This window comes from Misgurnus anguillicaudatus, chromosome 18 (assembly GCF_027580225.2).
Source record: "Misgurnus anguillicaudatus chromosome 18, ASM2758022v2, whole genome shotgun sequence".
In the NCBI taxonomy this organism is placed as follows: Eukaryota; Metazoa; Chordata; class Actinopteri; order Cypriniformes; family Cobitidae; genus Misgurnus; species Misgurnus anguillicaudatus.
Genome location: NC_073354.2, coordinates 5,474,218 through 5,488,087, shown reverse-complemented (window position 1 = coordinate 5,488,087; position 13,870 = coordinate 5,474,218). Strand labels below are relative to the sequence as shown.

Sequence of the window (13,870 nt, the reverse complement as noted above, 5' to 3'; positions counted from 1 at the left end):
TGAAATATACGAGGATTACAAAATGCAAGATTTAAATAATAATAATAATAATAAAAACGCTTAAAAAACGTTTGATAATGATAATAAATGTAGCAGACCTAAACAATTGAATTTTGCCTTTCATAGCAGATATTTTCACCGTAAATAAATTATAAGAATTTTTTTATAGTGATGGCTTGATGCCCACTCTTTTCTCACTCTCACATTCATTTTGTATAAATTTGTTCGATAAAGTATTGTTTGCTTTCAATTAAAACCTAAAAGGTTTTTGACAGCTGCATATGACATCAAGTACATGTCCAAAACGCTGATTTTATCTTTATATTTATTTAGAGAACATATAACATCATTACAGAAAAACAGGCATCAAAGACAGAAACTTCCAAAGTTGAAGAAAAAAAGTCTGATTTTATTTTGAAATGCTTGCGCGTCACGTGTTGTGACGTCACCGGGAGGTTCCGTGTTTCCTGTTTAGAAAAAGCGAGCAGCAGAACTCCGATGGCGTATTGATTTTCGCATTGTTGTTCAGATATTTGCATTTCAGTGATATATATTTTACGTTGTAAAAATGGCAGATACGGGAAATCGCCTGCGGAATTTGCTGGAATCTCCTAATTTTGATTCGCAGTCATACGTGAAGCAGCTGTCGCAGCAGTCCGACGGTGACCGAGATCTACAAGAGCACCGTCAAAAAATACAAACACTAGCCGACGAAACGGCACAAAACCTGAAGAAAAATGTCTATAAAAACTACAGACAGTTCATTGAGACGGCCAAGGAGATTTCCTACCTGGAAAGTGAGATGTATCAGCTAAGTCACATTCTCACCGAGCAGAAGAGTATAATGGAGAGCATAACGCAGTCTCTTCTGTCTGCTGATAAAGATGAAACAGCTAAAGAGATGCTCGCAGCATTTCCTAAAGAAACTGAAGAGGTCAAACAGAGAACCCTGACGACGCTTCTGGAGAAGGTGGAGGGATGCAAGAACATCATGGAAACCCCAGGCAGATATCTGGTGTATAATGGTGATCTGCTGGAGTATGACCAAGACAACATGTCACAGATCCAAAAGGTCCATGCTTTCCTGATGAACGATTGTCTGCTTATCGCAACGTGGCTGGCTAACAGACGTGGAGCTGTGAAATACAAATACAATGCGTTGTATGACCTGGAAAGCTTTGCCGTCGTAAATGTAAAAGACAACCCTCCCATGAAGGACATGTTCAAAATCCTCATGTTCCCCGATAGCCGCATTTTCAAAGCCGAGAACAGCAAGATCAAGAAAGAGTGGCTGGAGATCCTGGAGGAGACGAAGAAAAACAAAGTGGCGAAGGACAAGAACAAGAAAGAAGAGGAGGTGCCAACGTCGCCGGTCAGACAGGAAGTTTCCACCAACCCGTTTGATGAGGACGAGCATCTGGATTCCGAAGAGCTGGTGGATCTGAGCCCCGAATGGATACAGGAGCTGCCCGAGGACCTTGATGTGTGCATTGCTCAGAGAGACTTTGAAGGCGCCGTCGATCTTTTAGATAAGCTGAACGAATATCTGAAGGAGCAGCCGGTGAGTCCACGGGTTAAGGAGCTGAGGGGCAAAGTGGACGAGCGCGTCCGGCAGCTGACGGAGGTGCTGGTGTTTGAGCTCTCTCCCGATCGCTCCCTCCGCGGAGGACCCAAAGCCACACGTAGAGCCGTCTCCCAGCTCATCCGTCTGGGTCAGTCCACAAAGGCCTGTGAGCTCTTTTTGAAAAACAGAGCGGCGGCGGTCCACACCGCTATTCGTCAGCTGCGCATTGAAGGTGCCACCTTGCTTTACATCCAAAAGCTCTGTAACATCTTCTTCACGAGTCTACTCGAGACCGCCAGGGAGTTCGAGATGGACTTTGCGGGCAACACCGGCTGCTACTCCGCCTTTGTGGTCTGGTCTCGTTCGGTGATGAAAATGTTCGTAGACGCCTTCAGCAAACAGGTGTTCGACAGCAAAGAGAGCCTGTCCACCGCTGCAGAATGTGTGAAGTTTGCCAGCGAACACTGCAAGCAGTTGAGTGAGATAGGCCTGGATCTCACTTTTATTTTACAGTCGTTACTGGTACGAGACATCAGGGCGGCTCTCCAAAGCCAGAAAGACATCATCATTGAGGCCACAAGGCACCGTAACTCCGAGGAGATGTGGCGTAGGATGAACCTGATGACGCCTGAAGCTCTGGCCAAACTCAAGGACGAAATGCGGAGCTGTGGGATCAGCAGCTTTAACCAGTACACGGGAGAGGACTGCTGGGTCAACCTGAGTTACACCATCGTTGCATTCACCAAGCAGATGATGGCTTTCCTGGAGGAGGGGCTGAAACTATACTTTCACGAGCTGCACATGGTGTTCCTGGAGAGCCTGCGGGAGATCATACTGGTGGCCGTACAGCATGTGGACTACAGTCTGCGCTGCGAGCAGGAAACGGAGAAAAAGGCCTTCATTCTCCAGAATGCCTCGTTCCTGCACGAGACGGTGCTGCCTGTTGTGGAGAAGAGGTTTGAGGAAGGGGTCGGTAAACCAGCCAAACAGCTGCAGGATTTAAGAAAGAGCTCTCGGTCTGTTAAAGTCAACCCTGACAGCACCATGTCTCTTGTTTAACAGCTTTAAATGAACATTAACTAATACTACTTTGTACTACTACTTAAAATCTCAGTGCATTTGACTTTGCGCACTCCAAGACTCAATTTTGGTGCTGTATTGCACTTTAAACACTCCTTATTCACCATTAGCAACTACTGTATAACATTTTAGTACATAATAATACATGTATTAATTTATTATATAGTTGGATCTGTAAGCACCTAAATAATCTGTTTATTACTAAAGTAAACAAATTAATCTTGTAATGAATATTACATTTCAAAGTCATTTGTTGCCTAAATAAACCCAAATGATGTATACATAAACATGCTTTTCAGTGCTTTTCCTTTTTTAAGAGTGGATTTGTAACCATTTTTACCTTTTAAAACAATGAGTTATACTAGGGATGCACCGATAGGATTTGTTTGGGCCGATACCGATGCCGATTTAAACAGACAACTTCTGGCCGATACCATACAGTTGGTCTATTAGCTAGTTTATTTCTGCATCCAATTATTTTTACCGAACATGGATTGGATCTAATTAACATTCAACTGACCAACATAATAAGAGAGACACAAATTAAGCTAAAACAAATATAATAAGACAGCATGACAACCTTCAAAGGTGGTTTTTGCTATTCAGCATTTATTTGATAAACAACATTAACTCATTTTTTACATATAATGGATTTCTTTATGCAGTTAATTAATAAACAATCGGTATCGGCCTTTCTCGTGCTATTGCCGATATGCCGATGGTTTCAAATTCATCAAAAATCGGCCGATAAATATCGGCGGCCGATACATCGGTGCATCACTAAGTAATACTGTCATGACCGAGAATGTGTCCCTGCATCTTCAGATTTTACAGGTTCAAAATGTTGTACCACCTGGTGGACATGGAATGGAAAGACAAAAATCCCAAAGCCACTATTAGAAATGATCTTAATAAGTGTTTTTTCTAGCTCTACCTGTACATTTGGCCAGTGTTTTTTTTATTATTCCTGATGTAAGGATTGTTTTAAATAGTGTAAATTATAATACATTTATAAGATATCATATGTTTGCACAGTACATTCAGTACTATACAGAATTAATTGATTACAGAATTTGAATACACAAGATATCACAATAGTTGATATTTTCAGGCTTGCATGGATTGCGGATGTGCTACCACAACTTTTTAGATACTGATTTTCCATTCATTTTCTGTTATGACAAAAGCAAATTTTCTTCTGACAGATTTCCAGTCTTATCTTGTAGATCAGTCTCACGCCTCTGAACATGGTGTGAGAAAATCTGTCTTGATTTCAGAACCAAAGGTATTGACTACTTGAAAAGGCATTTGAATTGTTTCAACGTGTTTATTTAATTAAAGATCCGGTACATATTAAAATATATATTAAAGGAGGAATTATGGTCCTGTATAGCTCAGTGGTAGAGCATTGTGTTAGCTGCACAAAAGGTCACGAGTTCAAACCCAGGACACACGTACTGGTATAAAAAATGTATACCTTGTAATGCACTGGATAAAAGCATCTGCCATAGGCCTAGATGTAAGGAAGAATAGCAAAACATGCAAAACCAGGTTTAAGTAGGAAAGAATACAATGAATTCTCATTTTTTTGTCTTTACAGTAATTTACACCAATTTGCATTGTTGCAAACTAGCTTTACAGAAAATACATTTTGGCATAAAGATATAAGAACAATAGAATACACATAGGGAGAAATAAAAACAAACATGAAAATTATAGTATGTTTATACCACGGGTCTGTTGAATGCTGCATTCTGATTGGCTGAGAAATGTTCTATGGGTGTTGATTATTTTTCTGTAAACCGCACACCTAATTTTTCAAATGTCTTAAAAATAGGCACCAGAGCAATGTTTGTGGTAACCATGGTATAAGCGGAATAATTGACTCCGGTCCTTTGAATTATTTGAAAATAATGCACACCTGCGGTGTAACGGCACTCCGCTTCGCGTCGTGGCGCATTACCACCTTGGTGTGCATTATTTTCTTATAATTCAATGGCCCGTCGTCAATTATTCCTTACGTAATACATATTTTACATAAAATATAGTTATAAAGTTAATAGGTAGGTAGGTAGAGTTATAAAAATAATATGTAATTTTATTTTTATTAGCATTAAATATACATTCTGAAACCTAAATGCATGCATGTAAATTTGTATGTATGACATCGTTTTCCCCTGTAGATGAGGTGTGGGTTGAGTACGTCATTTGTGATGTGTGGGCAGCCCACGCCAAATTATTTACGGCCACACACGCACAGTTCTGCCCTGGATGGCGTCACAATAACAACGCTTGTCATTTTTTAACAGACTTTTTTACATTTCTAAAGTGCAAATGAGATTTTTAGATGACCCAGTAGACGCCACACTAGCAGCAGAATTATATGTAAACAGCGCCGCCATATTGGGCAGGGCAAGGCTGCTCTAAAACGCAAATTATTAAACGGAAAGTGTTTCTGGATAAAAATAACATTTACGTTACATTTCTCAACCGATTTCAATGGTTTACGATCTAAATTAAGTACAAAAACGTACTCTCTTTTTATTTATTGTAAAAAAAAAAGAAATTGTGAAACCTCATGCTTATCAAGCATTAAAATCGGTTCAGAAATCCAAATTAGTTTTTGAGCTTTTTCCCGAAAACCGCAGCTCCCCATTGCTTGTGTTTTTGTCCTTCCCAACATGGCGGCGCTGTTGACAGATGGCAGCAGTGCTCATTGCGGCGTCTATAGGAATTTCTGTGGGGACGATGCAAAAAATCATACACATTCTTCTCGCCGCATTTAATTAAGTGAGATGAGGGAGTTGTAGTTTTTCAACGGTAAGATGAAGCGGCGACCGCCACCATAAAGACTACAAAGCCCACAATGATTCCCGCTTTTACGCATGCGCGGAGCGGGTAACGGGAGCTGTCCCCGTCTGATAGTGCTGCTCTGATTTCATTGATCGGCTGTGTGAGTGGGTTTATAGACGCGATGGAAGAAGAACTGAAATGCCCGGTTTGCGGTTCTCTCTTTAACGAACCAGTTATTTTACCGTGCTCTCATAATGTTTGCCTGGCGTGTGCCCGGAATATCATCGTGCAGACCCCGGAGGGAGAGACCCCTCCGCCGAACCGGAGCTCCGGCACGTCGGACTACGATTACCTGGATATGGATAAGATGAGCATGTACAGCGAGACAGACAGCGGATACGGGTCATACACGCCGTGCTTAAAGTCTCCTAACGGCGTTCGGGTGTTCCCTCCGACCCTGGTCCATCGCCACTGCTCCATCACCTGTCCGCTCTGTCACCGGAGCGTGTCGCTGGACGAGCGCGGGCTTCGGGGATTCTCGCGTAACCGGCTGTTGGAGGCGATCGTGTCCCGGTACCAGCAGAGCCGCGCCGCCTCCGTCAAGTGTCAGCTGTGCGACCGCAATCCGGTGGACGCCACGGTGATGTGCGAGCAGTGCGACGTGTATTACTGCGCTCCGTGCCAGCAGCGCTGTCACCCGTCTCGCGGACCTCTGGCCAAGCACCGGCTGGTGCCGCCGACTCAAGCGCAGGCGGTGAGCGCACAGCCGGCCGGAGCCTCCGCGCGCAGACAGGCGACGTGCGTGGACCATGAATCGGAGAACTACAGCATGTACTGCGTCACCTGCAAGACTCCCGTTTGTTACCAGTGCCTTGAGGAGGGCGGCCACGGCAAACACGACGTGAAGCAACTGGCCGTCATGTGGAAACAACACAAGGTAACTAACCCATGGGAGTTTAAACACAAACTACAAACTGTAGAAGAGTAGCATACTAATCATTAAATCAGGAGTACCATGTAATAGGCCATGTTGTTATGTGAAAGCAACATGGTATGGATAAATTCGGTATGTAACAGCATCACTTTTCAACACGGTATCATTACTGTATAGACGGTTTCAGTAGTAACAACACAAACAAACGGCTTTCCATGCCCAAACTTAATTTCCTGTAGACTTCCACAAAGTATCAATAACAAAAGAATCGCTCTAGAGTAGATCATTTTTGATAACAAGCAAGATAAATAACCAGTAAAATTACCTTAGTTTGAATCATAGCCAGAAGGAATCGCAGACTTTTTGGCGTTTTTGCGGAATGATTTTAAATGTTTTAAATAGATATTAGTGAATTAAAGCTGTAAATACTACAAAATTGCATCTAAAATAATTACTTTTTAAAGGCTTACAATGAAAATGTAATGCTGCCTGCCCTCATCTTTAGAAAACCAAATATTAAATTTAAGTATTTTTAAGTTTAAGTTTAGTCAATAAGCCAGACAATATAGACCGGTTAATGCGTAACCGCAACATCGCACGTGTGTCCGATAAAAGCGCCGATAGACAGTTTCAGTCGTAACAACATAAACAAACGGATTTCATCAAACAAACGTAACTTCCGGTAAACTTCCACAAATAACAAGTCTTTTACAGTCTTAACGAGTATTTTTACAGTAGTTTATTTCTGATAAATAATATATAAATACACACACGTGCATGTATATATTTAAGAAATATTTACATGTGTATATACATTTTTATATTTATATATAATTAATATTATATATAAATATAAATACCTTACATATAAATATATATTTTTCTTAAAGTTATACATAAATGTGTGTGTATTTATACATACATAATTATTATACACAGTACACACACTTATATAATGTAAACAAAAACTTTTATTCTGCAAACGATTAATCGTGATTAATCATTATGCAGCTCTAGAGCTAACATTACTGTGTAAAATTGGCAAACCTCTCTTCACATATATTGATCCATGATCGCCATCCCTCCTCGACTTAGGAAACCAAAACATTTGTTATTTTCAACGAGGTATTTGTTTCCGAGTTCAGTCTAGCCACTAGCCAAACAATTGAACAAACAGAAACCAGAACTTAAGTTCAGGCCAGACGGGTAACAGCAACAATGTGCGTCTGATGAAACCATCTACAGTACCAGTGGTTCTCAAACTTTAAGGCTTGTGGCCCCCCTTACAGTGGCCCCCACAAAGAAAATGTATTACATAAAATATGCTAAAACATACAATTAGAATTAAACAAAACTTATTAAAATATACAATGTAGTGCTGTTTATTTGTAGCTTTATTTTTCTGGTGTTTAATTACACAGAATTCATGATGAATGAATTTTTTTAAAATGTCATACAACTGGGGGCCCCCTGGCACAATCTCAGGCCCCTCAGTTTGAGAACCACTTGTCTAATACACATCCTGTTTACTGTTTCCAAACATAGTCATTAAACGTAATGTTCACATTAGGTATTGAGGAAGAATGCCATATTCAAAAACTTGCTAAATAAGGCAGTACGATATGTAATAATACTTTAAGGTTGTAAAATCTGTTTCAATTTTTAGTTATTGGAAACCATTGTGACATGCTCATTTGCAATATTTCTTTTGCATTATTTGCAGCTCTAGTTGACATGCATGTAGTCCTATGGTGCTTTTAGTAGTATTTTAAATATTGTGAATAGTGTATTTAAATGACAGTCTCTTGCTTTAACAACACACACATACAGTTTGTACTGTGTGTGTTTGTGTGTGAGTAGGTCAGAGTGCTGCCTGATGCTGTTGTACAGTATGTGTGCGGTGCTGTGATGATGTAGGACGAAAGAAGCGTGTAGTGGATGAAGTGAATCTGGGTTTGTGTGTGTGTGTGCTATTGCTGGCGGGTAGAAACTGTGTGAGTGTGTATGTATGAGTCAGTCTAAATTCTAGCCTCCCTCCGGGCATCTTTCTGCTTCATCCGCCTTAATGGATTCAGATGGAAGCGCACAATAGATAATTTCTCACACATTGTATGAAGCTGTCAGAATGATCCATTAAATCGAAACAGCACCCTCACCCACACCTTTAACCCTGAACTCGGTCAGAATTGGACTCTTTATGATTGTTCCTGTGAGCGATTGTCTTTTGTGAACCAAAAATGGGTCTTTATAATATCTACAGGATTATGAATATGGTCTTGTCTTGTGATGATTTTAGTAAATAAAGAACCGGGCTGGACTTTACTGCTGTACAGTTAAATCACCCCCAATCATAATGATGAGGTTTATAACCAAGTACCTATAATAACCTGGTGTGTTGGAAAATATTTAGGGTGATACGGTACAGTATGTATCAAATACATACAGGCTGGTAAATAAATCTGTTATTCACTCAGACACCTTTCTTTCTGAATGGATCTAATGTATGTTGCCCGGACATTTGCCAAGTCTTATTCACATTTATTTATGATCATCAGAAGTCACTCTTTAAAACACCAAACATTTAAATCAGATTTTTACATCAGGAGTGTATTTAATTTGGTCTATTTTACGGTGCAGACTGCAGGGTTTTAGTGTGTTTAGTTAACTGTGCTCTCTACACTCACTTTCCTGGATTACTATTAACTGACTCTTAACCTCTGACCCATTCCTTAAACACTACCCATCACCCTGACCCTGACCGGCTAGAGACACATCTGTCCTCTAATATGAGATTTATAGGTATGGAGCAAACAAGTACTAATGATTAAAAACCTACAGACAGATAACCAGCCGCAGAAAAAATTACGAGACCATTTCAATAGTACCATTGAGTTTTTCTAGATTTACTATGTATAGGTATGTGTTTAAGTAAAATTATGATTTTTGTTTTATTCTGTCAACTACCGACAACATTTCTGCCAAATTCTTAATAAAAATTATGTTTTCATTTGCATTACTGAAAAACAAAATGGGGAAAACATGATCAAAATAACAACAACAAAAAAAAGATTAAGTGTTTTCCGATCTTGAATGCTGTAGAAAAAACAAGTTCAAATTAATTTCTTAATAACAAAATGCTAATGTTTTTACATTATATTATATATATTTTAGATTAATATATTTAATTATATTTTTTATTTTGAATGTTTAGAATTTACCATGCAGCTGCTTTACAGAAAATAATAAACAATTTCAAAACCTCAATGTAAGGTCTATTAATCACCATTAATAACAACCGTAATGACAATATCATGGTAAATAATCGCAAAATATGATTTTTTTTGTCAAAACCGTGCTTAATCCCGGCCTCAGGTCATATTGCTTTCAGGGCTCCAGACTAATATATGAGAGAGGTGGCACTGGCGCCATCAAGTTGTACAGCTGGTGGCGCTGGGCCTCAATTCGCACCTCTGCACCAGTCACTGGGTGGTGTAAAAACAAAAACAAAAAAAAACACTAAAATCAAGTTCAAACATGTTTAATGCATCAATAAATTCTTTACAAATACAGATAATTTTCTTCTTTATATAAAAAAAATATTTTTTTTACTTTACTATAGGCTACTCTTAACATATATTTGGCTTACTGTAAACCATGAAACTTACAATCAACTTTTTCTTACTTTGTTGTAAAAGCTTTAGGCTACTTTAACACTGACTTAAAGGAACAGTATGTAGGATTGTGGCCAAAACTGGTATTGCAATCACAAAACTTGTGGCTAAAACTGGTACTGCAATCACACAACTGGTGGGCAACACACAAAATGACAACATAAACATCAGTTGAGGGCTGCAACTCCACTTTTTAAATGACAATATCCTGGCCAGACCACTGTTGTCAGTGATATAAGTATTTGAAATGAAAACGATTTCTTAATGTCTAGTGACATATCAGGGCCATTTTATGATTAATTGATATACATTTCTTACATACTGTTCCTTTAAGCAAAGAAATCACATTCTTGTGCTGTAATCACTATATATATATTTTGTCACACCTACCTTTCATTAGTGTCCAGAGTATAGAGAAAGCACACCGACCGGTTGAAAGTGACACAAATTTTCAAACAGTTGCTGAAAAATAAAAACACATCAGGACTGAAAGCTCAAAATATAAAACGGTGGTTCTTCTTCACCTATTTATTGTTGTATTTAGTAAAAACATACTACAACAGCATGTGGCGAGAAGTGGATATTACATGACACGCATTTTAAAGTAACACGCAGGTTGATTTTTCGACCAAGAAATTAGACGCGCATGCTCGTGATGTCAGCATTGCTACAATTTAAACCCGTCATTACTACCGCTCGCGTTTAAAGCCCTCGTTCTTCCTGAGTTTTTGAAACTTTGATTGTGTTTACAGTGTGCAATATAACATGTGTTCATGTTTCACATGTAAAAAGTGTGGTGTAGTTTGTTTAGTGTGTTGTGAATGGACAACAGCTTAGCTTAGCAGAGTCATTTGAGCTGACTGACGTATTCCCGTGGGCGGAGTTTAAACAAACACACTTGCTTTGACGTCATTATAGCAGGAAGTAGAGGTCTGTAGTTCAAACCGGCCATTCGCTGTAAACTTTGAAAGGGGAATTCTGTTAAAGAAAATAAATCACCTGGCAGTGGACTTTGAGCTTTATCATTTTACAGGTATTATTTATGCTCAAACAGCAACATAACACACTAACTAAAGTTTGAAAAATGGGATCATGAAAAACATGACCTTTAAATGAAAGCAAAGAGTCGCCCACAATCTCCACAGATCATCACTCAAAGTAATCAGGACAGAAGTGGTAGAAAGTGGACAAAAGAGGTGGATTTAAATAACAGGTGGCCACAATTTCATACCAGCCTTCCATCAAGCGTTAATGCTTTCGGCCCGTGTGAATATACGGTCAGACGGTGGTGATATGCACCTGAGATATGATAAAAAGGATAGCAACAAGGGAGAGTGACTGATGCGCCGTATATGTAATCATTTATATTAAACATTTAATATAATTATATTTAAATTGCGCAGTCGTGCTAGTGCAACCTTTAATTAAAAGTAGTCGCATAGGCAGGAAAAATACTCACAAAATGGGACTATTTACTCGTAGTCTGGAGCCCTGGTTTTTTTGACCGAATTAGTCTGATATAAAATGCTCATTTACAAGAAAACATGTTAGATGCACTTGATATCTTTCTAGATCAGTGCTTGAATTTCTCAAAACTTATCAGACACACCAAACTCAGTTCTTGCGTTTTTAAAGTAAAAATGACTCTTGCAGACATAACACAGAAAGCCCATCTCAGATATATTCATGAATACAGTATGTGGAAATAGCTTTGGCCTTCTCACACAGACACATTTATAACACACAAGAATGGTTTTGGCTGACACTCATACACACACTGGCAGTCAGGATGTAGGTTAGATATATGTGACTGAAATATGTAGTAGTGCTCCTCCATATGCCAAGTGTCAGGAGCTCTTTTCACACCTTTCCTACTGGCTATCTCTCAGGAAAACAGTTCAGTAAACACAGGGCAGTAAGATTCAGTCTTAAAAATAAAGGTTCTTCAAATTAGTCGATTTTTCAGATATTAAAGGTTCTTTTTATGGAACCATACAGCCGAAAAAAGGTTAATCTATGGCACTGTTAAGCACTTTTATTTTTAAGAATGAAAAAAAGGTTGAATAAATTATGGAAAGCATGTGCTTAATAATAATAATGAGGGGGTCCTTGGAAATGTTCCTTCCCTAAGGGGTCCTCAGCCCCAAAAAGTTTGAGAACTTGTGATATATGGAACCATACATCCAAAAATGGTTCTTCATTGGCACTGTGTAACATCTTTATCTGTGCACACTAGACATTCAGCATGTAAAAGTACTATGCAGACCCCTGAGAAACCGAATATGGCATCAAGTAGCAAGCCGTTTTCTTTAAATCAAATCACTTTATTTAAAAGCACATGTGCAAGTAAGTGAAAGTCCAGACAGTGCAGAATACAATAAGACAAACTGTACATATCACACTTTTACAAAATATACATTATACACAACAACGTTTCTTTATTTTTATTTTTATAATCTTTCAAAGCAGTGTTAAGCAAGACTGAGCAGGATTGTGCGACACTGCTACTTTTAATGATTGCTTAGTCTTGAATTTTCAGTCACAAATGCGCCCTATCAATCTTCTATTGATCACACATCCTCATTTGATCCGAATTTGCAGGTTACTGTTCACCAAACTTTGAAACACAGTGAAATGCCATATTTTTGCATTTGCAAAATGAAGATAATTATTGCATTTATAAAGTAACGACAATAGCAGCTCACATGTATATTACTCTCTCACCATTCGCACAGCCCACCAAAGTAAACGTTGGGCATTCAGCAGGGTTATTTCTACACACACACACACACATATATATATATATAAAGATAGATAGATAGATAGATAGATAGATAGATAGATAGATAGATAGATAGATAGATAGATAGATAGATAGATAGATAGATAGATAGATATAGATATATATAGATATATATAAATAGAGAGAGAGAGAGAGAGAGAGAGAGAAAGAAAGAGAGTGAGAGTTTCTCACAGCCTCCTACAAGTGTGAGTCGTCCTGTTCAACGCCTATGTACAGATCCTTGTAATCTTGCTGGTTTCCATGGTTACACATGAATGTTACGCAAATGTTTTATTTTCCCAGAAACTTTCAGAGCAGATCTCAGAGCTCTTGTCTGTCCCGTTTCTTTAAATCTACACTGAGCAGATAAATGACCACTGTCCAGCTTCAAAAAATAAATAAATGACAGTACATTGCGATGACTCAATAAATAATAATAATGTGGGATATGGCATAAGTGTAGATCAGTGTTTCTCAAACTTTTTCAGCCCAAGGACCTCTTTATCTTCATATTTTTTTCTGAGGACCACCTAACAGAATCCCACTTTAACACGCCCCCAAAAACAACAAGGAAGGATTAGCTAAATTTAAGTTTAATATGCAACTTTCAAGTCAAAAACTAATGTTTTAAACACAAATGCAATGCTATGTTCAGAAATTACTATATGAATTTTATTTCATTTGAACAAGTAAATGTGAAATGAGTTACAGCTTAATATGAACAACAAACTGCACATGTGAAAAAAAACTGCAATTAAATATAGTATAACAGCCTAGGTCCCACTTAATGTCATTCCAAAGAGCCCTTAGTTTAAAACTGAGGTGGTGGGTATATGAAGTCTTGTAACTATGGTAACAATAAAATACTGAAAAAAATGTTCCCCTTGATGTCCAAAATCACTGAAATTACAGGGATTTTACACATGAAACAAAAACTAGTACATTACAAAACTAATAGATCTGTGGATTTAAGCTGCTTTCAGTTGACGCTTGATCCTCCTTTTGACTCCTTTTTGGTTTAGCCACCGATCCATTTTTACGTTATT

General features: G+C 38.5%; 2 protein-coding genes across 3 annotated transcripts in view; both read left to right on the top strand.

Moving 5' to 3' along the window:
- Nucleotides 1-435: 435 nt before the first annotated feature.
- exoc8 (exocyst complex component 8) lies at nucleotides 436-2,931 on the top strand. Its single transcript, XM_073855649.1, has one exon. The coding sequence runs from the start codon at nucleotides 569-571 to the stop codon at nucleotides 2,621-2,623; it is 2,055 nt and encodes a 684-aa protein (XP_073711750.1). The 5' UTR covers nucleotides 436-568; the 3' UTR covers nucleotides 2,624-2,931.
- Nucleotides 2,932-5,362: 2,431 nt separating this feature from the next.
- Nucleotides 5,363-13,870, top strand: part of trim67 (tripartite motif containing 67) — a 60,586-nt gene continuing 52,078 nt past the window's right edge. For both annotated transcript variants that reach the window (XM_073855651.1, XM_073855650.1), the window contains exon 1: nucleotides 5,363-6,374. In XM_073855651.1, coding sequence (XP_073711752.1) covers nucleotides 5,619-6,374 — 756 coding nt within the window. In that variant the 5' untranslated portion in view covers nucleotides 5,363-5,618. The remainder of the gene's footprint in view (nucleotides 6,375-13,870) is intronic.

Excerpts from the sequence above, each read along its gene's own strand:
- exoc8 (XM_073855649.1), top strand. The coding sequence starts at position 569 with ATGGCAGATACGGGAAATCGCCTGCGGAATTTGCTGGAATCTCCTAAT.